We start from the raw sequence: 23,886 nt of genomic DNA, 5'->3' as shown, positions 1-23,886 counted from the left end.
CAAAATCAACTTATTATTATCGCAAGCGAGTCATTTGTTTTCGTTGAAGTTAAGAGATGATTTGGGCACGTGTCTCCCCTGGTATGAATGTGTAGTGCATTAAACTAAGACCATGTAAACCAGCGATTTCATCCATGGCAAACAAATATGAATAGTGAGGTTCCCAGTAATTATGGAGGACCACAAGTGTCATGTAAGTAATAAATGCCTATCGATATGGAATTGGACAGTAAAGCTTTGGAAAATTATTCTATTAATAGATATATTATACAATATCTGTGTCCTGTTTTATTGTCAAATTAGCTGTCACTTGATACGTTTTATCATTTTTAACATGATTGTGGTGATCCTCTATAAAAGCATGATTTTAAAAAATCATGTTAAAATGACCTGTTTCAAGTTTGTTGCCAATTGGAATTGGAGGACGGTTTCAAATACTGTATTATCTTACAAAGGACCCTGCATTCATTATTTTGCTTAAATAACAGTATCAGTAATGGAAGGAGATGCATTACCATGAAAAATGTACTTGGCTAATAGTATAGATAAATGCTCTGAAATGATTAGTTCAAAGTAAGCTAACAGTTAAAATTGTTAACTGAAGATATGACTAACGGGTTAAATTGTTGTCTGAAAGTCTGACGAAACTGAACATTGACAATTCAATTGAAAAATTAACATAAAAAAAAAAAATCCACTTTTACATAATAAGAGTTCAATAAAATGCAGTTTGAAATATGTTCAAACGAATACTTCTGAACATGAGAGGTGGTGTTAATAAAGGGCTTCTTGAATCCATCTGACAGGCCTGTGGGGTGAAGCCCGGTGAAATAGGTTGGGAACCACTGACCTAAAGAAATGTCACATGGAGCGTGTGGACATCTTCTGACCTGCAGCATCTCACCGGGTTCATGTGGGCTGCAGGAGCTCGGCACCGTAGGAGGTGGAAATATTCCCAGGAGTGACAATGTGCCCACGGAGCCCAGCTGTCGGTGTCAAGTACAAACTTGTGCCCTGATTCCTCTGCAGAGCTCCGTCAGCAGGTTTGCTGCTGTACACCTGCATGCTCCAGGTACGGGAAGTCTGTACATCACATGCAGCCCTCGCTTTTATGCTGCATGTTGCAGGAGTGCTTGCTCGGCATAAATGGAAAGGACAGAAAGAGACAAAGCACTTCAGTGTCGCTTAAGGGCCTGTGTTCAGAGCAGGACCTGTCTCAACATGTCCCAGGTGTCAAAAGACTGTGGACAAGATGCGAGCCTCACCACACCCTGCCTGACAGACTTGTGATGGACTGTTTGCAGCAGGAATGTGTCAAAGCTGGCCTTTATAATCAATATTAGACATGGCATCACATTGTTTGTGTTAACGTCCACCACAGCAGGTGAATGCCCCTTCTAAAATTGTTCATAATGTGGACAAACTTCAGTATTGTCTTCAGAGACTTCCTTCTTTTGCTATTAAGCTTATTTTTCTGCTCTTCTAAAGCCTCATTGACTTCCATTTCCTGTATACATTGAGGCTCTTGACATTTCAGATCACCACACAGCGAACTAACAGCCGCATGCTTCTGTTCAGGGTTTGTCCAGCTGTGCTCCCAGCCACCGGCCCTGCTTTCATCGCCACACAGTGAAAGATGAGTGTGGTGAGCTCTTCAGGGAGCTTTGCAGGTGTGGCCCTCCGGTAGTTACTCTGTTTGCAGACATTTGATTTGCCATAATAGGAAAAGTACAGGTGTTATTGACGGTGGCTCAGTTCTATTAAATATCATAGCAAGTCATGACTGTGTGACACTGAGCCAACATGAACAATGGACAGCAGAGATTTGACTTCTTGTTGTGGGAAATGCCTTTTTAAAAAAGATTTTTAGTGTTTTTAGTTACACCTGTGATTTTCCTGCTACGATGGATCAAAACATCTGCTGTGAGTAAGGTCGATAAGGAAGCAACTATTTACAGCGGTGCTTTTCCTTCTGATGCGACGTGACAAAATCTCTTGTGTGGAAAAAGGCCCTTCAGTATGATGTCGATTTTACTGTTTTCTTTTTTAATATGCTAAATAAAGACAAACAAGCACAAAGGGAAAACATACAAATCACATGTGCATAGCATTGTCTTTCAGTTCAGTTTTGCTTATTTCATTTGAGATGATGTTAATGTGTCTCACTTTTTCCCCATTTGAGCCTTTTGCAGTGACAATACAAATCAGTTCTTTCATCAGATTTCCTCGACTGTTTGTACCCACTGGTCCAGTGTTGGTGGGTCCGCTTTGCCTCATCTCCCAGTCATCTAATCAATATGACCATTCAAAAATAAAGTAGCCTACAGAAATATTCTGTGGCAACATTATATCTTGATGTAGGTTTACTGTTTTTTTTGTTGTTTTTTTATCAATACAGTCTGCTCACCATGTCCTGTGCGCCTACTGTATTTGCAAAATGTTTTGTTTTTGTTTTTTTTTGACGAGGGAAACAAAATGGGAATTCAGTCTGATCATCTGACGATGGGTGTTTTGATATTGTTTTTTAAACATGCTACCTTTTTAAGGATAAATGACACGAACAACACTTCATGGATCATCATCAGGAAGGTATATTTGATTTATATCCTATTATTATTTAAAATGACTGTGTAAAGAGGCTCAGAAGCATCACAACCAAGGCTTTCTGTGGATCGATACAGTTTACATGCAGTAAACTGGTATTTTTCCACGCTGCAGCTCAAGACACATCACGGCCTGCAGGGAACACCTCCGGACCTCTAGGTGGCGGCACAACACATTTTAACACCACGGCTGTGACGTCATCTGGTCCGAGGCGGAAGCAGCTGTCAGGTCTGTGGCTGCAGGCATAAGCTAAAGGATGAGGTGTCCGAAAAGTTCTTAAAATCTTTGACAATTAGGTTGAAAAACTGCCGAGCAGACATGAAGACGGTGTTTGTAACTGTCGGCACCACGAGCTTCGATGAGCTCATTGAAAGCGTCACGTCCCCTGAGGCTGCGCAGGTGAGTGACGTTTGGCAAGAGGCATCTTTTCGCCAACATTTACTGCAGTTAATACAAAGTGTGCAAAACAAAAATCGGAGCTGTGTGTGAACAGTAGAGGTTCAGGACAAAGAGCGCGGCTGCACAAGTCGAAACGCTGCACTAAAAATAGAAATATTGCTGTTTGTCGGACAACCTGTCTTTTTATTCCTAAAATGTGTCCCAAATGAAAACACGAGCATATATTCTCATGGAAAAACAGTACAGTTATGAGTGGAGAATGTAATGTTTGGAAATGGAGAAACCCTGGCCTTTAATCTTGTTTTATTAATACCTTTTTGATTGCTTCTCCAAAAATGGCCTCGTTACAGCAGTTTTATAAATGTCTGTTGCTTTAATAGTTTTATATTTGGTTTGATTTGGGTTTAGATCTGCCTTCAGTGCCCCCTTTGTCTGTTTCATTGTTGACAATACAATGATTTATTGCATGTTTTCCTACATGTACTTTGAATATCTTCAATAAAGTTGTGCCCAAGTGAGGTATATTTGAAGACGTCACCTGATGAAGTCATATTGTGTGAATGCCTCTTTCCAGGATCTTTAAAAAAAAAAAAAAAAAATGGCCGTAACATGCAGTGTGTAGTTTAATTGTATTATTTGAAAATAGTGCTTCTCTATAAAAACAACTTCATTGACACAGAGTTATTTCTTTCTCCGCACAGGCTTTAAAGGCTCGTGGATATGAGCGTTTGGTTCTTCAGGTTGGAAGAGGATCTCTTCTTCCAGCTGCTGACAGCTGTCCACACATCAGACTGGAGGCTTTTCGATTCAAAGACTCCATCGCAGAGGACATGAAGCAGGCTGACCTCGTCATCAGCCACGCAGGTGAGGTCATTTTAAAGATGTTGAGCAGCTTCTCAGCACAGGTGTACTGTGCTGAGAAGCTGCAGATGTTCAAAAAAAAAAAAATCTAACTACTCTCTATTTAATTTTTTTTTTTTTTTTTTTTTTTTAACAGAGTGCAGATTAATAAGTAGAGTTTAAAAAGAATTCATGACCTGTCCAGAAGATATTAATGTCTATGCAGACTTCAAAGTAAAAGTAAATACAGGTATGTTGGCGGTGTGCAAACAGGAAACTGATGACTAACGCAGACTGGTACAACATGAGGGCATCAGAGGATGTATATGTAATATTAAAACAGGAGGATGTTCAAACAGTTGAAATCACACAGACCAAGTTTGGCTGAACACTCTGAATACGAGATTCACACATTGGACTGAAATTCAGGCCTGTCACTGCTTACTCTGCTCAATTGATGGAGCATGGAAAATAGTGCAAATGCAGATCACTAAAGTATCAGCTAAATATTGTTTGGGTCTGGTCAGCAAAAATAATCTTGAGCTTGTTTTTGTTTTTTTCTCCTCAGGGGCCGGAAGTTGTTTGGAGGCTCTCGGTGCAGGCAAACCTCTGCTGGTCGTCGTCAACGACAAGCTGATGAACAACCACCAACTGGAGCTGGCCCGACGGCTGCACATGGACTCCCACTTGCTCTACTGCACGTGCAGGTATGAGTTCCTGTCAGAACTGATGCTGTTTGTTCGTGTGAGATTATCCAGATAAACCAAAGGTAACAGGCATTTTTTGTGTTGATGAATGTTTCAGCACCCTGACAGAGACTCTGAAGACCATGGACCTCTCTGTTCTCCAGCCCTTCTTACCTGGACAGCCACAGAACTTTGCAAACTTTCTAGACAAAGCCCTCGGCATTAAATGAACCTTTAATTCCACCTGCTGCTTATTTCCTGTTACACTGAGGTGAGGTGAGATGAGTTTTAGATTATCGTGTTGCTGTAGATTATGATTGAATAGGACAACTGACACTGCTGTGTTTTATATTTTTGTATGATATAATAATATATGTCCGACTTCAAATCCACATGCATGTTGTCAGTTCTTTGTATAATAGTTCTAGATTTAGCTTCTTTAAAAGTTGTATACAATTGAAAGAGAAAACGGAGACAAATAAAACGCAGTGATTTAGACAAAGCTGAACAACAGGCTGCGGCAGTCAGTGCAGCAAAGACTACGAACCATAGAGTCACAAAACCCAGCAATGGAAGTCAGGAATTGTTTGAAAACTCTGGAATCCACAAACTATAGGTTCAGATGCGACTGAGCCGTTACATTTTATGCCTCTGTGCCGACAACAGCCGCGGAAGGAGGCATAATGTTTTCGGGTTGTTTGTCCCCTCCTTCTGAACACAATATCTCAGGAACACCTTGAGGAAATTTCTTTAAATGTAAAACATGCATTCACTTTGACTCGAGGACGATCTGATTAGATTATGGTGGTCAAAGGTCACAAAACCACGTGTACACAACTAAAGAACTTGTACACTAATTATGACAATTTCACACAAAGCTCTAATGGGATCTGTAGGATATCCAAAAGGTCAATGGATAAACTTCATTGTGAAGTCATAATGTTCTGTGACAACACTTTTCTGTCCATTATTCAACACCGTAACTCGGGAACAGAAGGAGAGATTATCAACCTAATTCACGGTTGGAGAGATACTGAGTCTGTGACACTAATCTTAGGCGTCCACCTTCAAACTGTGGTGATTGTTTAGATTTTCTGTGCTGTTGGGTTGATGTGTGCAGCATTCATGTTTTAAAATGTCAAAGTCTTCATGACATATCTGATATGAGTCTGTATAAACATGAAACATGTAAACTGCAACGTGACTGATAGGAGGAGGCATAGAACGGCAACGCAGTAATTCTAGTTTTACTTACTTTCTAGTTTTGTTGTTGTGTAAATTTAGAGACTGTATAGAGAAGTCAGGCTTACTGCCAGCTCCTAATTTTAGACAAAATAATTTATGGCATCTATTTCATGAAGGCTGTTGGTCTTTGTGGCATGTTGGGAAAGAGACAGAGATTACTAAAAAAAATAGCTCTTAAATAGTTTATCTTTGAAGGAACTTTTGATTCATCGCTACAGATAGTATACTTAACAGCTTATTTGTTTTGTTGTGTTGTTTATTTGCTTTTCCTATTGCCTGTGTGGCATACATGTTTTATTTACAGTCTGCTGTGTATTTAGGCTTAGTGAAAAGAGCTCTCTTCTCAAGAGGACAGATGTCTCGAGTGAGGATAATCTCTGCCCGTAGGTGTGTGATTGCTCTAACTTGTTTGTTTCTCTCTGTCTGTGTGATCCCAGCGCTGCAGACTGTTCTTTCACTGTAGGCCAAAGGCTGTAGCTGAACGCGAGCTGGAGGGAATTCAAATTACAACAAAATGTACATTTATTTAAAAAAGAATTGTCTACCGTGAAATGAAATTTAAATAATCTACCCCACACTCTGCATGGCTCTCTGAATGTAATGAATATCATTTCCTTCTAGTTTGCACTTATTTAAAAGTCTGACAGAAAGCTGGTTTGATGTAACTGATGCAGATTTCCAGAGACGCTGATGGAATTTGCTGCATCGCAGAGAGATGAGTTGTACCAGTGCTCGCCACGAGGGCGAGATAATGTTTAAAAATTATAACCTTGTGGGGTGATTTATCATTTGTCCTTCCTGGCCGAGGACAGCGCTCCATCCTCTCCCAGTCCAAACTGGCAAAAACAAAGAACAGATGCTGACATTGGGTGGCATTTCAACTCGAAACCACTTTTAAGAGAAAGATTCCGATGTTGTACAAGGTCCTGGTGATAATATTTTAACTAGTAGTCCTGTTTTCCCATATCTACCTGTCTGTGTGTTTTTTCAAAACAGCAGTGGAGAAGATGTATTTTATTTTATAAGCTCAGATAAGAGAAACCACCATCTGCTTCACTGATCAGAGAAGGAGAGGCTATCAGAAATCATCCAACCAGCAGGGGAACTCTACAGTTAACTGTATGTCCTAGCAGCTTTGGAAGAAGGATGTGGAATTCCAAATGAGGCTTTTTATTTACATTTTAATAAATTTATTCTTGTTCAGCTTTAAAATCATGTGCATAGAGGCATGGCTAAAGTGCCATTAAGGAAGGCACACTGTTCAGTTTAGGCAAAGTGTTGATGTTGAGCAAACTGCTAATTCCTCATTTCTTGGAAAAAGAGTTTCTTCTTTAGAAGATACTTTATTAGACAGGAAATGATGGGTCAGATGCAGCACACACAGTCTAGTCTGGCTCTTCAACCAGAGTCTGGAGACACACAAATATTGATTGGCAACTTTAAGTTATTACCAACTTTAAACCTGTTCAGGTAAAACAGGCCACACAAAAAAAAATCAGTTTCACCAGCATTTAGTTATGATACAATAAGTTCTTTCTTCACAAATTGAATTAGCCATAAATGCCATTTCAATCAGTTTGATTAATATTTTAAGTATCAAATCTGCTTTAACTGTTGTACAGGGGGAATAAACGAGGAGACTTCTTAGGAAAGTCCCTCCAGTTTGTTTGTAGAAATATTTCTGTTGCAACAAAGGATTTTTGTTATGATGGGAAACTCGTTGGGAAAGGTAACTTTCTACAGTTCCTTAATGCGTCACAGCTGACAGTAAATATGGCATAATGGCTTTAGTTTATGATTCTGTAGTGACACCAGGCAGATGTTGATCAGCTGAACTAAGTAAACAGTGACTTTTAAATGTCAATAGAAATTTAAAGTAATGAGTCAAGCCACATAAAACTGAATTTATTACGAAGGCAAAATGACAAGGCACTCAAAAACACCTTAATGAAATGCTACCATTAGAATTCGTTCCGTCTCACAACTCTTGTCAGACGTAAGCACGGGACAAGAGCCAACAAAATTCTTTCAGAACATAAAATAACATTAAATTTGATTAATTATTTGGCAGTTCCTGACATTCACAGACAGTTTCTGGGACACAAGTTAAGCCCGTTTATACACTTGTAATCTTTTGTAAGTCAACATCTTGCAGAATCATTAACTTCTTTTAAATCACTTCTTAAAACCCATTTTTATAGAATTGCTTTTAAGTGATGTCGTCCTTTTATGCAGTTCTTTTGTTCCCCTGTTCTTGTTTGTTTATTTTATTCATTTATTTATTTGTTTGTTTTCTATTCCATTTGCTCGTTTTGGTTATTTGTTTGGTTTTCTTGTCTTCATTACCTTCATGGTATGGTCTTTTTTGCCTCCTGTTTTCTTAAATGTTTACCGGTATTGACGTCATGTATGACTATGCTTTGCTTCTCTGCAGAGTAAACTCTTGTTTTTAAAGGTGCTATATAAATAAAGTTATTATTATCTTTATCATATATTTAAATGTAGGACAACGCTCAATGCCAGACTGAAAATAACGTCCTTACTGTTAACATTTTAGGCAGAACCACAACCTCCTGTAGTTTTTCTTTGACTCAGCTCAGCTGTAATTGTTGGATTTTGCCTGCTTCTGTCGGACACATTATTCATATGATGTTGGTGGAGATGGACGCTCGAGTGTGTTTTTTTTCCACACTACAGTGTCTCTTCCCGCTTTATTTTCATTCAAAAAGTGTTCTCTGAAACATAAAGGTAGTCAATGACTCGTAGTTGAGGGAACAACGGTACGTTAATGTTGCCTGAATGCATGTTTGAATGTTGTCTTGAAACTGCTGTGTTGTAGCTGAATGTAGAGAAAACACTTCTCTGCCTCACCGGGACCGATGAAGGGCTTAACATTAATTTTGTGAAAAGAGAAAATAGAGTTTTAAACCGCAAACGTGTTGTCCTTACACATCAACTCATAGGTGAATGTCTGACTCAAAATCAAAAGTGAGCCTACAAATAAATTAATCAGTCTCGGACTTTGAGGTTTAAACCAGCGATGTAAATTGAAATTGTAACGGTTATGACTCTATAGAGATTGTAAACAACAAATGTGATATTTATTTAGCTTCTTTCCTTGTGTTCCTTGTAATGGACACAACATGCTGTTCCTTGTAAGGAACACGAGGAAATAAAGTTCTATTTAATATTGCTAAATACTTCAGATTAGTAACTGCGCTCTCAGTGCACATCGCTGAAATGAACACTGTGACCCCTACACTCTGAAAACATCCTGATTCAAACCAATTCAATTGCAGGATTCCTGATGAAGAAACAAACCTCCCATTCATCAAGGCAAGAGTGGACTGAATAAGTCCATACAAAAAGTAACAACTGGGTCAAAGCAGAGGGTCAATCAAACAAGCCTGAATGCAGTGGTCATTTGTGAGCATCACATGGCAAGAGGGACTGTGATCAATGCTTGTTGTGTGTTTAGTTTAGATCAGGATATGGCCACGAATGACGCAGCTTTCCTTTGCCTTGGGGATGTTTGAATGATTTGATGTATGCGAGCGAGACGATGGAAATTTCACGCCTGTTATGTCTTTGTGTGACTTTAGCATATTTCAGAAAAGATAAAACATTTTGATCAGTCTCTATGGTTTTATTCCAGCCTCCTATTGTGGTTTTGATCAGTCATATATGAACCCATCTTGACTCCAGTTGCTCGATGGCTTTAGCCTCAGAAGTATATTCCTGTTTGATGTCCATACTGGCTGTTTTATCGTACATTTGGACAAAACTAGACACTGGAAAGTAACATGTGGTTGCACATCTCATTCAAGACCTTGGGGTATTATTATGCCCCTGCAACAGCCTTGCTCTTGGAGGGCTCCAGAAGTTTTTGTGGATGCAGAGTTTTAATTAATATGTATTAACAAAGGCGTTAGCTGGGGTAAGAGTTCAGTGCAATCAGTTCTTCCCGATGCACCAATCTGGGGGAAACTATTTCTTTATGGACCCGGCTTTTTGTATAGAGGTGCTAAGATACTAAAATAGGAAAGAGCCTCAAAGCTTGAAGCACAGTATTGTCAAAAATATTATTGTACGTTGGAGCATTAGATGAGACTTCTCTGGAAGTAGGGAACCCAGCCCAAACCCTGAGGAAAACTTCTGAAATGTATTTAGGCCAAAGTGTCCAAATACCTTTGGACACAACAATGGCTGAAACTTGGCAAAATAAAGGCAAAACCAGACTTCCACACTGGCATCGATTTCCAGCACTGGAGACAGCCGAGTAAAGGAATGACGTTTGATTTTCTGAACTCACGATGCTTCTTCTGGACTGGTGAGTAAACAGCTGTTAATGCTAACATTGGCTATGTGGTGATAGTTTATAAAGGCAGCTAATTGTATAACATTACTGACCACTTATAGCTCTGTAGTTACCAACAATGATGTAAAAAAAACCTCCTATCTCTGATGTTTTTTCCCTGTTATGTCCTAAAAAAAAAGATCCTGATAGAAGGGCTCTAGGGCACCAGTCTATACAAGGGAAGACTGGAGTGAAGTGACTAAAGAGGGATCAAATTAAACCTTTTCATCTATCCAGCGTGTTCTCTGGCAGAATATGACCCCTTGACATAGTGCCGCCATGTCATTTTTAAAGTAATTTTGATTCGGTGGTTTACAATGGATTGGTTTAGTAAAGGCTATTTTACTTTGAAGTCTGCGGAGCGAGGCCAATGTTTTCCTCCAAAAGGGGGCGGGGACGTTTCCTGAAAGCCAAAATTCCCGGATGTACCAGTTTGCTCAGAGCCTTTCTTGGAACCACGTTACAAGACGGGACTTAAACACATTAGGTGGTGCACCTTAAATGGTAAACCGCAGCTGTAGGTGTAGGACAAGAACAACAACCGTCCTGGTATGAAAGTTGGTAGTCCGACCCCCCCCCCACCCACGTGTGTGTGTGTGTGTGTGTGTGTGTGTGTGTGTGTGTGTGTGTGTGTGTGTGTGTGTGTGTCTGCCTTGGCCTGTGTTTGCCTTCTCTTGCGCTTGTTGTTTGCAGATGTTCATTAGCATTTGGACGTAACCCTCCTCCTCCTCGCCACATAGCTCCGCCCTCCTCGCCAGATAGCCCCGCCCTCCTCGCCCCAGCCCCGCCCCTCCCCTGTGCTTTGATTGGCCACACTGTTACTGGAGCTGTCAGCTCGGCTCGGGGCAGGTTTCTCCGCTCAGTGCGGTCTGCGAGCGACCAAGACCAGGCTGACCTGCAGCCAGCGGCGGGCTGTCCCGTCCCGTCTTTGTTAGCCAGCTTTCGGAAAGGCACCAAGAAAGAACACAGCCGCATCCATGCAATAGCGCACTTTGTTGGAAAATGATCATCTGTACGAATAAAATGGAGTACTCCCTAAGAACCCAGCGCCAGCGAGCCCAGAAACAGGTAGGTTCAGGTTCAGATGACATGTAGACGGGGCCGGGGGGGGAAAGAGTTGGGCTAACTTTAAACACGATTAAACGCTAGCGGCTAACTGAGTAGCGTTCATTCATTTAACGAAGGAGATCAATTTATATCAAAGAAGAAGGAAGGAAGGAAAAAAAAACCCAAAAAACGCCTCTTTACGTTCAGCTTTTCTGGCCTTTTAAGCTTTAACGCAGATATTTATTTTTTTGTGTCTGCCTGCAGAGGTGGAAGATGAAGGTTAACTTCGCCTTCGGCAGTTTTTCGGTCTGTAAACTTTTAACAGTGAAGACAGTGACGTGTTTTAACTTAAACAGCGGCTGCAGTTTAGCGAAACTTCAAAACACACGCCAAAGCTAGCCGGGTTAACTGTCTCCCGAGCAAATACAATTTGACTTAAATCACAAATGAAAACGGGAGAAGAAGAAATAAAGAAGGAAAAAAAAAAAAAGGGGGGGGTCTTTTGCGGTTAAATCCTCGGTCAGCAGCGGCCACATTTCCTCACTGTAGTTTTCATGTACAGCCGTTAAAATGTCGCGTGAACCTCGCAGCATTTCCTCTCGTGTTTTTTTAAAAAATTGTTTTAATATAAACGTGTTTCGATCAAATTCAGTCCCCTTTTTTTTTTTTATTTTTCTGTGTGTGTGTTTTTTTTGGGGGGGATTGACATCACACTGACTGGCACAAACAGAGCAGTGACGACTTCCCTTTGTTGTTGCACCGCGGATAATTTCGGCACTTCGTTTTTTAAAATGAGGTCATATTTGACTTTTTCTCACCTATTCGTGCTGAACGTTATTTATTAGCCCCCCCCCCCCCCCCCCCCGCGCGCGTGTGTGTCCGCCAACGGCCGAGCCGTTGCGAGCGCGAGGAGGCAGCTGCAGGTGAAGATGACATCATCTGAGGATTTGGGAGAAAAGTGTCAGTTCGGAGGCTGTGAAGTAATGCGGAGCGCTTTTATTTACTCATAAATAAGATATGAATAGGGGGGTCGGGGGAGGTGGTGGGGGGGGGGGGCACCGTGGCGTGAATGCGTTTGATCCGTGAAGGCCTTGACGGGGATCGTTCAAGCCGCTCGCGGTCCTTCTGAGAGTTGGCGACTTTTATTGTGCTGTTTTTTTTTTGCTGGCTGAACCGGACTGCCAATCAAAGTTGTTTTTCTCCTCCGCCGCTGTTTTTTCAGTGTGCAACAGAGAGGGGGCGCTGTCTCGGGTGCAGTCCAAGAAAAAAAAAAAAAAAAAAAAAAAGACGTGTTTGCTGCAGATTAGGGTCCAGAAATGGAACAAAACAGGCAGGAATGTGAGCAGAAACTCTGGTTTTAAGCCCAGGATCTGCTACTTTGCACTGCCCCCTTTCACTGTTTGTTGTTCACCTCTGTTATCAATTGGCATTTGTGCACAATTATTAGTAATTGGAGACGGAACAATCAGGGATTGTGTTGTTGCGAAGGAAAATGACACAACTTAAAACTGCCTGTTATAATAAAGAGGCATGTATCTGACTCGGATATGATAACCTACTAACCTTGCTTGTTTGTGTATAAGATGAGTAATAAATTATTCTGTTATGTGTCTTTTGTACCTGCATGTTTTCCCTCATTCTACCTGCCTGCCCTGTTTTCTGACAGGTCCAATCACTCATCTGCTGTATATGGGCTTGCCTTTGTCTCTTATTTTTTTTTTTTCATCCTGCAGCACAGTGTGTTGTTTGTCTTGGTTGTGTTGTATGTGCAGCTCCTTTCCCTCCCCTCTACTGCCCTCTGCAAACCTCTCTGGGCTGCAGCTGGTTTGTTTTGCTCTGCTGCCTAAGTTCAGGTTGCAGAGCCAAAACCTGCTTGGTGATGTGTGTGTGTGTGTGTGTGTGTGTGTGTGTGTGTGTGTGTGTGTGTGTGTGTGTGTGTGTGTGTGTGTGTGTGTGGGGTGTTAATGCCGTCAGGACACCAGCACATGATAAGGACGAACCCCTCCTCCAGGCCCAATCGGAATGCAGATTGAATGTCCTTCTATATCTGCAGCAGCCCCCTCTCCTGCAGCCCACCACCACCACCACCACCACCATCTGCAACTGACACATTTACCATTTACCCTTGGAAGACTGCTGGCATCATTTTTCCACTTCTTTGTGCGTCGTCTTGCCGCTCTGCTTCATATTCCTGCTTGTACAGTGCTGCTGTTTTGTTTGTCAGCCGGCGATCAAAGCCCGTCTTTGTCTCCCTTTACCTTTCCTATCCTCGGTGACGTCACCCCTGTTTTTCATCTCATCCCTGTCTTTTGCTCCTGTCTGATCAATAAACAAATAACCCCCCCACCACCGTCCTCCTCCGTGCTGGGAAGGGATATTTTTTTTGTTTTGTTTTTTAATGTCAAATGATCTTCACCTGCAAATTTTTGCTCACAACAGGCCCTCTGTGAGTTGTTGTTGTTGGGTTTTTTTTGTTTTTTTTTTACATATTTTGCAGCCAAGCCACAAGTTTGAATGTATCCTGTGATTTGAATACAGCAGCGCTCTAATATCAGCATCGCTGTCTCCCTTTTGTCACCCTCCGGCTTGTTTTTGACCACAAAAACATTTTTCTGTTTCACAATCAGTTGCTGCTGGGTGTACTGTAAGCAAAAGTAATAGATTTGAAACCAAAATGTGCTTTGATAACACCATGCACATTTGCCTAAATGATGATGCGTTCCTTGTTGCTTTATATTTTCACCCACACATGCTTGTTAACAGTTTTGTCTCTCGTGTTTTTTTCCCTGTGGGTGGACAATAAGGAGTGTATTGCCTTATCAAAAGCTCTGCTGTCTGCTGCTTCTGTGGTTTGTAAAAGATGAAGCAGTTTGGATGCCTGTCCAGACAAAGGACGTTTGTCTAAACATACTCCCACCGTGTATATTAATCACAAATATTGATTAGTTGGGTGAAAATGCTTGAAATGATTTTGGATGCATCAACAGCAGGCCTTAACCGTCTGTTTGGATAAACTCTTTAATAAGGGAGTAAATATTGTCATAAACATACTATAAACATGATTGAAATGTAGATTTATCTGGATTTCCAATGTCTTTTGTGTTGTCAGCAGATTCAGTTAAAACTGGAGGATGTCATTTCCTGCTGCGTGAATGCCCACATCTACTGTACTTCCTGTTTCACTTTGACTTGCTCCGTTGCAGTCGTCCAGACATGTTTGTGAGATTACGCACAATACCAATTTCCTCTTTGTTTTGCCGAGGACAAATCTAATCTCCTCAATCCGTGCGAGAGTAAGTGTTGCCATTCATTTCTCTGTTTTTCACGGCTCTAGATTTGACAGTGGTTGAAGGTAATTGAATAACAGAATGGGACTATTTAAAGGTCACTGGCTTTTAGTGATTTCTTGTGTTTTTTTTCCCTCTACATTTCTGACGGTTTTGTATGAATTGTCCTCGTTGACGCTTGCCACCTTTGTCTGGAGCCCGTCGTAAGGATGCCGTTTTGTGCAGTGGTGCTGTGTGGGCGCATGGTTCTCAGTTCAGAGCACAAGTCTGTAATTTTAGCTTTAACCCGTCTAACAACAGCAGTAACCTTTTGCTGAAGTAATCCTTGTACAGAAATTGTTTTTCCCCTCTGAACAAGTAGCCGCAGCATCAGGGACACATCAGCAGGGTGAATGCCTGCGTTGTGCTCAGGATCATTGCGTCACTTGGCTGCTAATGATGCCCCACTTTTCTAAAGTTTTGTCACAGCGTCGGTGGGGTATTAGTGGTCTGGTTTTCATAAGCAACCTGCAGGCTTTGACAAGGTGCGCACGGGTCATACGCAATCGGATGGAAGTGTGATCAGTCAATATCAGTTTATTCAACAAGAAAGAAGAAAAAGAAAAGAGGAAAAAAAAGAAATTCGACTGCGGTCTTCCTTGATGTTAAGTCCTCGACGAGCCTCGGGACAGTTTTCTGCACCGGGCCGGCTTCTGAAGTGCTGTTCCTCTCGGTGACCAAGCCAGTTAGTGTCTGATGCAGCGATAACCTAGTTTCTACAGCTCGGCATACTAATCAGTAGCTCTTGTGTTTGCGGAGAGATACTTGTGTGAATGTGCTCTTGTCAGTAAAGCTCTTTGATTGGCAGGCACCTGTGTGCTCTACGTTCCCTCCAGTCCGCACCATTTCTCATCCCCGTTGACAGACAAGAGTGGGTCACGGTCCGCGATTCATTTAGTGCCAACTCCTCTTCGGCTCGCTCACTCGCTGCTTTTTTTTTAAATTTATTTTGTTTGTGTATATATATATATATATATATATATACAGTGTCATTTACTTTTTGTATACTTTGAGATTAGGGAGATGTAATCAGAACGAGGTACATTTGTTTATGGTACGCTAACAGGTCTTTTAGGATCTACACGGACTCTATATAGGTCAAGAGGTGGAGCCTCGAGCAGGATCAGGAGGAAACCCTCATCCACTGGAGGGAGAAGTGAAATGCCACACGGAGCTACCAGCCAGATAAACATGGCGCTGAATGCCGAAGACCCGTACGGGGCTAAAATTAAGTAACGAGGCCGGCAACTCGCCATTTGCTCCGGCTATCCGTCACACAAGCTGAGGTGTGCGTGATTTGACAGGCCGGTAATCATCCCAGACAGCTGTTTGCGCTGTTAAAAGTCTTCGCCAACATTTGGACACTTCAAACTGCATTGAACCGTTTGGCTTTGATCAGCGCTCCGCGCTCGGGTTTCACATACAGGGGAGGTTGAGTCCTCGCCCGTGGCCGAGCTAATATAAATGGCTGCGCCTGCGAGGGCAGGCCGGCTTCCCTCTCCACACGAGTCTGTTTCTCTTCGCGGCCGAGTCGCTCCCACGTTTGTGTGTCTCGTCTCATCCATTTCTTCGCTGCTGCCGAGCTTCCCTGTTCAAGGCCTCCGAAGCTCAACTTTCACATTAGTTCCTTCGTGTGCGCGTCCTCTCAGCGTGTAAATCCCCTTTTTCAAAGGAAAATTTTCGGTGTTTGTTTCTTGCTTTCAGATATATATCAGGCTTGTTTTTGTCGCCATCATCCGCTTTCATTTCACAGAAATAGATACCCGTCAAGCCACAGTGCTTTTTCTACAGTTAAGAATAATGTGGTGGACTTGTATCTGACCCGAGCGGGTGTCAGTGTGTCTGTTGAGCTCCCGGCTGAGCTTCTTGTTGTTTGCTTGTTTTGTTTGGAGAAAGAATAATGTAAGGAATGCGCTCACTCGCCAGTGGCACCGGTATCACGGCATCACGGCTGCTGTTCGTCCAAGACTTCAGCTGATTTCGTCCGATTAACAGTCCAAAAGAACTCAAAGATGTTGAATTCACGGTGGTATAATTCATGCAAAAAAAAAAAAAAAAAAAAAATAGCACGTCCTCATATTTCAGAAGCTGAAACGGTCACCAGATTGTACAATTCTGTAGCGGTTCATTTCCGGTCACTTTGTGGCTGTCAGCGCAGCGTTTCGGCCACCCTGACTACTTCCTCGGCATCATGCACGCATACACGTACACAAAATCCTCAGCTTGTCCCGCGATAACAAACGGCTCATGTTTTTTTTTGTTTTTGTTTTTTTTACGGTTTCCTGTCAGAAACCCACCCTCTCCCTGCTCCTTGTCCTGTTTCCTGCAGGTGATGGTGAACAGCGAGAAGGACCGAGTGTCGCTCCTCTTCATGAAGGCTCTGGTCAGCAGGGGGAGCGTGGACGCCGTGTCCCAACAGATGGTGTCTCACCCTCAGTACTTGGAGAGCTTCCTGCGCACGCAGCACTACATCCTGCACATGGACGGCCCCCTGCCGCTGCCGTACCGCCATTACATCGCCATCATGGTCAGTGAGCTGGCCGTTTTCACCGGCACGCACCGAAGACCTCAGCGGTCGTCATGCTGCTGTACTTTGCCGCGAAACGAACGCAAAGCCGTTCTTCACACACACACACACACACACACACACACACACACACACACACACACACACACACACACACACACACACACACACACACACACACTCCGTTATGGCAGCAGGAATCCCTGATATCGCCTCAAATAAAAGAATAACAGACTCGCGGGAGTTTCTTCAAATCCGGCCTCTTCAGCTTTTTGTCTCTTGCTGTGACTTCCAGGCTGCGGCGCGACATCACTGCAACTACCTGGTGTACCTGCACTCAGCTCAGTTTCTGAGGGTGGGCGGAGACCCTCTGTGGCTGCAGGGTTTGGAGGCGGCACCCCATCGCCTTCGCCTCCTTAACCACATCAACAAGGTGCTGGCCCACCAACCCTGGCTCACCGCCTGCTCACACATCCAGGTACGGTGACGAATGACCACACCTAACAAAGTGTACATAAACCGTAATGAGACCCGTGTTCAATGTTTTTCTGACGTCGCCCGCAGAGACTCGCCTACTTATCCTACGCATTTAAAACGCGGCATTAAAGCAGCGCTTTCTTCTCGTCTCCGTTCCCGGCAGACGCTGCTGAAGTCGGGCGAGCAGTGCTGGTCCCTGGCTGAGCTGGTGCAGGCCGTGGTGATCCTGGCCCACTGCCACTCCCTCTGCAGCTTTGTGTTTGGATGCGACACAGACTCAGACTTTGTCCCTCTCTCCAAATCTCCTAACGGTACCCCGCCGACCTTCTGCCCCTTCGACGCTGCCAACGGCAACACCAACGTGCCTCAGTCACTCGCCGCTCCCTCCGAACACAAAGCACGACGACGGGTAAAGAATCGGACTTTTATCTTGTAAAGTGAAAAGCTGCAGAGAGATTCGAAGCGCAAACTCTTGTTTTGCAAAACTATTCCACTTCGTTTACCTTCTAAACATGAATAACGCCGAAAGACATTCAGCTGCATTTGCGTTGGTCTTCTGAATACGTTGGAAATATGTTGATATTTCTTTCTTGCTTCATTTGAGATAAACTGATAAGACGTAGATAAACAAATAAATGAAGCTTTTATAATTAAAAAGTTAAACGGCAGGGCTGAATCTCATGAGTATGTTTCTACAATTAATCCGTATTTATTTTAGTCAATAAAATGTCAGAGTGGCGAAAAATGATCCAAAGTGGCGACTTCAAATTGCACAGGTTTTTTTTTTCATACCAAAAGTCCAAAACCCACAATTATATTATACATAATGATATAAAACAGAAAAAAAAAAATGTTTTCCAACACGAGGAAGCTGTTGCATCAGCATTATTACACAGTATTTTCTTAGAAGAGCTCTTTTAAAAAAAAAAAAAAAAAAAAATGTATTTCAGTATTGAAGCTGCTTGCAAACGTGCCTTCTGTACGTTCTGTATCAGTTCACGTGATCCCTAACAACAAACCATAATTAATAGTATGTAAGACCACGATTGAGTAAGTCGTGCTGCCTCGGAGAAACATGATCTGATTCTTCATCACTTCGATTTAAAGAGTTCTTTGTGTGAATATGAGGACAGGAGATGCTCACGTACTCTCATGCCGGGTGCAACCGCTAGATTATCTCTCCTCGCGGGCGGGCGTGAAAGCTCACCGGCCCGCTGCCGTTTGTGTCGACAGTCTCTGGACTCCAGCTGTGACATGATGTGTCTGAAGGAGAGGATCCAGAAGTCCCAGGAGGAGCGGGAGAAGAGAGAAGAGCGCCTCCTGCAGGCGCAGACGCTCCAGCAGACAGGTGACCGACCAACGCCGCTCCGATGTTCTCACTCTCATGTCGCATGGTGTGAAAGTTGCGCTGCCGCCAGTCATCAGCCACACTTGGTGACGCTCTCTCTCTCTCTCTCTCTCTCTCTCTCTCTCTCTCTCTCTCTCCCCCCCCCCCCTCCATCTCCTTTTATTTTTTTTTAGACATGGACGAAGAGGAGGACATGATATGCTTCGCCGATCCGTCACATTTTATCACGGACCCCGACTTCTGCTATCAGGAGTTTGCACGCCGAGAGGAGGACCACTTCCAAGTGTTTAGAGTTCAGGTGAGGACGTTATGTTTGTGAATGTGTCCGTACGCAACGGATGGAGTCGGGAAACGTGTGTGTGTGTGTGTGTGTGTGTGTGTGTGTGTGCGTGCGTGTGCGTGTTGCTGCCAGCCGTTTGTTTAATTTGTGTACGAGGACGCTGCAGTCATCCAGAACATTAACACTGTAAATTTGACGTCTGCAGTCAGGCAGGTCAAGTTAATCCTAATTGTTATTCTTGACATTTTAAAATGTTTCTTTGACGAGAGCTGAAGTTTCTTTTTTCCCTCGTACTGTATATTTAGATTTTTTTTTTTTTTTTTTTATATATATATATATATATATATATATAAATGAAAAGTTGACGTGGCTGGCTAGTTAACGCAGGTTTGACATGTAATTGTTTCGCGTGAGTTTTTTTTTTTTTAACTGTCCGATGTGTGCATATAGGTTTACCGCGCATTTACTAATGTATTAACATAATATTCTGTTGTTCAGTAGTCTAGTGCCATTTATTGATTGCACGCTCTACATGTACTGCAGCGGTTTCCTACGAGAGGTCGCAAATTAAATAGCAAATGATTTTAATTTTATGAGGGCTTTATGTTAATTGTTGGATCATTTTACCCGATCGTGGCTCCATACATTAAAAAAAACAACAAAAAAAGACACGGATGACATACGGGGAGTGTTTTAAAGCGCCGCTGCACGTCTGATGACTTCATGTTGAAGCTCGGTGGTTCTGACCGGCTGCATCGACTCTGCAGGACTATTCGTGGGAAGACCACGGCTTCTCCCTGGTCAACAGATTGTATTCGGACATCGGGCACCTCTTGGACGACAGATTCAGGAGTGTGACCACGCTGCCCTCGCTGCACAGCCCCGACCTGAAGAGGGCAATATGGAATTACATCCACTGTGTGTTAGGAATACGGTGAGACGGGCACTTTTTTTTGTTGTTTTTGTTTTTTTGGTTTGTGTACTAACGATAAAAAAAACACAAAAAAAACATCCTCTTTTACTCGCACAACAATCCTGGATTTGATTTGCGTTTCGATGATTTATTTACGTTTGCTTTCGACCGCAGCTATGACGATTATGATTACGGAGAGGTGAACCAGTTGCTGGAGCGAGATTTAAAGCTGTACATCAAGGCCGTGGCCTGTTTTCCGGACGCCACCAAAACCCCCGCGTGTCCGCTGAGTTGGACCCGACTTAAAACTTCAGACCGGGTAAGACGGCTTCCTGCTGAACCCAGTAAGGGATGAGTTCAAAAGTTCATAGACTTGTTTGCTTTCTTGCCGAGACTTAAATGAGATTAAAGGTCTTTACACAGCGGGGTGGGGGGAGGGAAGGGGGTGAGGGGGGGGGGGGCGATCACGTGACACAAAAATGTGAAACCCTAGCCTGCGAATTTTTTTTGCATCGAAACTGCTCATACGGGCGGCGATGTGAATTTGCGACAGTTGGTTTAAAAAAAAAAAAAAAGTTTTAAATAAATATGCTTCACTTCATTCTTTATAAAAAAAAAAAAAGAAAGATCAATTCAACATCATCCAGCGATGATGGTCTCGTCCTGCTCTTCCTCCGTGTCTCCACACAGTTTAATCGGCAGACGCCTTTACGTGTGCTGCGAAAGCTCAGGAAAAAACCGACCTGCTTCCATTAAAAAAAAATAAACGTTTTCCTGCCGCGTAATATGTAGGTTATGTTTGAAAGCGCGCATGATAAAAACTTAACAATTGGGGGGGAAAACAACAACAACAACAACCTTCAGGCTGATTCCACCGTCATGCCTGCGTGACGAAGATGAGGCTACGGGCAGCGGCCGGTTAACCTAGTTCAGCACAAAGACTGGAAAACGGGAGGCAAACGGCTCTCCCGGCTCGGCCCGAGGTCGCGCCGTCCCGCCCGCCAGCGCGGCCGAAGCCGATTACCCGGAGACGGACCCGGGCCCCGTTAACACGCCGCCCGTGTTGGGCTCCGTCATTTCTCCTCATCTCAATTCTTCAGCGACCGCTCAAAACACGCGCGCCCTCCCGCCGCGTCAAACTACGCCCCTTCGACCCGACTCGGTGCTCTACGGACGTTTTCTCTCAAAACGCCGGACGGGCGCCGCGGTCAACCCCCTCGGGACGTACGTTCGCGCCTTCCGCGTTAATCGTCTCTCATCCCCTTTCTTCAGATACACGTCAATTTACTAATCATGGAGGCGCGGCTGCAGGCGGAGCTGCTGTACGCGCTGAGGGCCATCACTCAGTACATGATCGCCTAGGCGCTCGGGAGAGAGAGAGAGAGAGAGAGAGAGAGGCGCCGACGTTCGAACTCTCCGCCGGTACAGAGAGCCCCGGAGACGCAGGAGGACGAAGACATCTCAGCAGCGGGCGGTGACGCGGGACGAGGGCGGCACTTTTTAAGGACACAAGAGCTCCATTGTTCGTAGCCGTGCCTCATGAATGTGCTTTTCTTTCTCTCAGATTTAATGTATTTATGCCATAGTGTGCCACACCCCGCCCTCTCCCCCCCCCCACCACCCCCTCCCTCCCTCCCCCTCCTGCTAATTGTCTAATTGTGAAAGAGTCCTCTTATCAGACATCTTGGCTAATGTGCAATTATTACTAGTTATTTAAATTTTTACCTGTTGTCTTGTGTTGTTCAGTTCAGTCTGTGAGAAACTGCTTTGGTTGCAGCAGCAGTGGCCAATACTCTCCTTCTTAGTTTGACGAGTCTCCGTTTGTATTAACTATGCCTCCCCCTCCACCCCACCCAAAAACAATTTTTTGTTTTTTGTTTTTTTGTACTAGTTGAATGAATGTTAATGGGAGACCAGGGCCTTTATTATTTTTGGACAATCCTCGTCAGTGTTGGAGGAGGACATTCAGTGGACTGTGAAGAACGACAGTTTTGCTCCCCCTGACATTTTGTATTAATGCTGGTCAGGAACAAACACAACAGTGACACTGCTGGAAGTTATCACATCACTATAGTTTCTTTTAATAAGCACTTTTTTTAACTTTATATATTTATAATGCAAGGTAGCTTGTTAGTGGATGTTGAGGCTCACGGTGCGTGGGCCTGATGCCTTTCTTCTTCCCCGTATGACCCGTACGATTTTTTTCAGCGGTTTGTCCTCAAACTTTCAAAAACACTTGGTTTTGTTCTCCGCTCGGATTCCTGAGTGAAGGTACTCGATTCAAGATATCTCAGTGAATTGTGTTTTTTTTTGTTTTGTTTTGTTTTGTTTTGTGTTACTTTCAGTGGAGAATTTGGAAGACTGATTTGGAAAACAAAATTTGTAGCCAAACTGAAAAGGTCAGCTTCCTACAGCGTTCACAGAATGATGTTTTTACTGACGTGGTTCAGAAATTATCAAATCAGAGACTGAATTTCAGACCGAAGGGTCATTAATAACCTTCCTGAAAAGTGAAGTAATAAAATGGATAGATTAAAAATGTCCAGAAGTAGATCCGCACCGGTCATGAGTTGAGCTGTGTTAAAGCTTTTTTTTGTTTGTTTTTTTGAGCTGTATCAAAGCTGATTATCAAGTCAAAATCTGCGGTACAATTAGCAAAGCAGAACAACGTGCAGACTGGTTGTTGAAAGCACTTGTCTCTCTTCGATGTCTTTTCTTTTTTTTTCTTTTAATTTCATTTCTACAGTTTTTGTAACTTTGGATTACATTTGTTTGTGTCTGGGTGTGACGGCAGGTCGCGCGCTGCGGCCCGGGTAGACGTAGAGGTGTGACGGACTGTGTAGAGTTAAAAGTAGTGACTGCAGGACGTTGGAAAAGAAAAAAGAAAAAGAAATGCATATCGACAAAAGCAAAAGCGCTGTTTAACACAGGTGCCTTCAGGCTAAAACTGGAGCGCTGCTGAAGTGGAGGGATGTGACGACTGGAGGCTGACTGTGGGCTTCGGTCGCAGCTGAGGGGGGAAAAAAAAAAAAAAATCCAAGCCGACACGAGTGTAAAACTTGGGGCTTTTTTTCCCCCACCGCATGAATGGGAGAAGTTTTTTCTTTTTTTTTTCTTTTTGGTGTTGGTCAGCACCAAAGCTGATAAATGTTGCAGCTGTGAACGCCCGTGTTTTCCATCAGACACCTTCCACAAGCCCCCAGCAACGCAGCAGGAGCCTTTGACACAGATGGATGTTAAAAATGTTCAGCTTTAGCAGAAAAAAAAAAAAATGGACAATTATCTTTCAAAAAAATTAATAAACAAAACCCTAAAAAAAAAAAGAGAACAAAGGAAAAAAAAAAGACCAAAAAAATGTTTTTTGAAAATGTGAAGAAATGTTTTCTATAAAGATGCTCTACGAAAATGACTGCTGCCTGTTTTCTCTTCTTTTACGATATCACTTAAAAACTTGAAAAGCGGCGCATTTTTATGTTTTAGGTTGTTTTTCAAATCGCACAGACCTCATTTTACAACCAACTACTTCCTGAAAGCTCTCGGTTTTTAGACTGCGTATCATCCGGGAAGCTATTTTAATTTGTTTCACTTAATAGTTGATCTGTTTCATCACAGTTCAACCTTTTTACTGTTGTCGAGTCAATTGTCATTATTGGCCGTTGCTCAAAAGTACAAATTGGATATTTTTTTAGGTTTCAAGTCTCACAAATATGAACTCGAGGCGTACTTTCAAGCATTTTCTTGAGTTTTCAACCACATATCTGTCGTTCCCGGCTGATGGGGTTTCAGTCTGAACCTCAGCGTTCTCTCGTCTGCGGTTAAAAGCATCAGAAAAAGCTT

The 23,886-nt window shown here is 43.0% G+C and overlaps 2 protein-coding genes across 5 annotated transcripts; both read left to right on the top strand.

The window, feature by feature from the left end:
* The first annotated feature begins 2,396 nt into the window (after positions 1 to 2,396).
* On the top strand, positions 2,397 to 8,266 carry LOC138618585 (UDP-N-acetylglucosamine transferase subunit ALG13). 2 transcript variants are annotated; one of them, XM_069694415.1, is made up of 6 exons: positions 2,397 to 2,589; positions 2,719 to 3,003; positions 3,705 to 3,867; positions 4,412 to 4,550; positions 4,648 to 4,800; positions 6,212 to 8,266. In XM_069694415.1, exons 2-5 carry the CDS (start codon positions 2,923 to 2,925, stop codon positions 4,757 to 4,759), a joined length of 495 nt encoding a protein of 164 aa, XP_069550516.1. In that variant the 5' UTR covers positions 2,397 to 2,589; positions 2,719 to 2,922; the 3' UTR covers positions 4,760 to 4,800; positions 6,212 to 8,266. The 2 variants fall into 2 exon arrangements, with proteins under 2 accessions (XP_069550516.1, XP_069550514.1); XM_069694413.1 differs by having other exon boundaries at positions 2,398 to 2,589; positions 4,648 to 8,266.
* A 2,755-nt stretch (positions 8,267 to 11,021) lies between these two features.
* sesn4 (sestrin 4) lies at positions 11,022 to 23,458 on the top strand. Of its 3 annotated transcripts, none has more exons than XM_069694430.1 (9): positions 11,022 to 11,199; positions 16,834 to 17,031; positions 17,327 to 17,509; positions 17,672 to 17,917; positions 18,742 to 18,856; positions 19,030 to 19,154; positions 19,904 to 20,070; positions 20,224 to 20,368; positions 21,322 to 23,458. In XM_069694430.1, the coding sequence occupies exons 1-9, from the start codon at positions 11,134 to 11,136 to the stop codon at positions 21,409 to 21,411; spliced, it is 1,335 nt and encodes a 444-aa protein (XP_069550531.1). In that variant the 5' UTR covers positions 11,022 to 11,133; the 3' UTR covers positions 21,412 to 23,458. The 3 variants fall into 3 exon arrangements, with proteins under 3 accessions (XP_069550531.1, XP_069550532.1, XP_069550534.1); XM_069694431.1 differs by lacking the exon at positions 11,022 to 11,199 and adding an exon at positions 12,059 to 12,158; XM_069694433.1 differs by lacking the exon at positions 11,022 to 11,199 and adding an exon at positions 14,387 to 14,471.
* Positions 23,459 to 23,886: the final 428 nt, after the last annotated feature.

This window comes from Brachyistius frenatus, unplaced genomic scaffold (genome assembly GCF_029030835.1).
Source record: "Brachyistius frenatus isolate BFR_SWC_R1_liver_20210118 unplaced genomic scaffold, ASM2903083v1 Contig_17, whole genome shotgun sequence".
NCBI classification, from domain to species: Eukaryota; Metazoa; Chordata; class Actinopteri; family Embiotocidae; genus Brachyistius; species Brachyistius frenatus.
Note: the sequence above shows the minus strand (reverse complement) of the source record. Positions and strands in the feature narration are given on the sequence as shown.

What these genes read in the sequence shown, in the direction of transcription:
- sesn4 (XM_069694430.1), top strand. Translation starts at nt 11,134, where the DNA reads ATGATCATCTGTACGAATAAAATGGAGTACTCCCTAAGAACCCAGCGC. An exon ending in GCCATTACATCGCCATCATG is followed by an intron (nt 17,032 to 17,326) that starts GTCAGTGAGCTG and finishes TGTGACTTCCAG; the next exon opens with GCTGCGGCGCGACATCACTG. An exon ending in TCCAAGTGTTTAGAGTTCAG is followed by an intron (nt 19,155 to 19,903) that starts GTGAGGACGTTA and finishes TCGACTCTGCAG; the next exon opens with GACTATTCGTGGGAAGACCA.
- LOC138618585 (XM_069694415.1), top strand. Translation starts at nt 2,923, where the DNA reads ATGAAGACGGTGTTTGTAACTGTCGGCACCACGAGCTTCGATGAGCTC. An exon ending in CGTCCCCTGAGGCTGCGCAG is followed by an intron (nt 3,004 to 3,704) that starts GTGAGTGACGTT and finishes TTCTCCGCACAG; the next exon opens with GCTTTAAAGGCTCGTGGATA. An exon ending in CCTCGTCATCAGCCACGCAG is followed by an intron (nt 3,868 to 4,411) that starts GTGAGGTCATTT and finishes TTTTCTCCTCAG; the next exon opens with GGGCCGGAAGTTGTTTGGAG.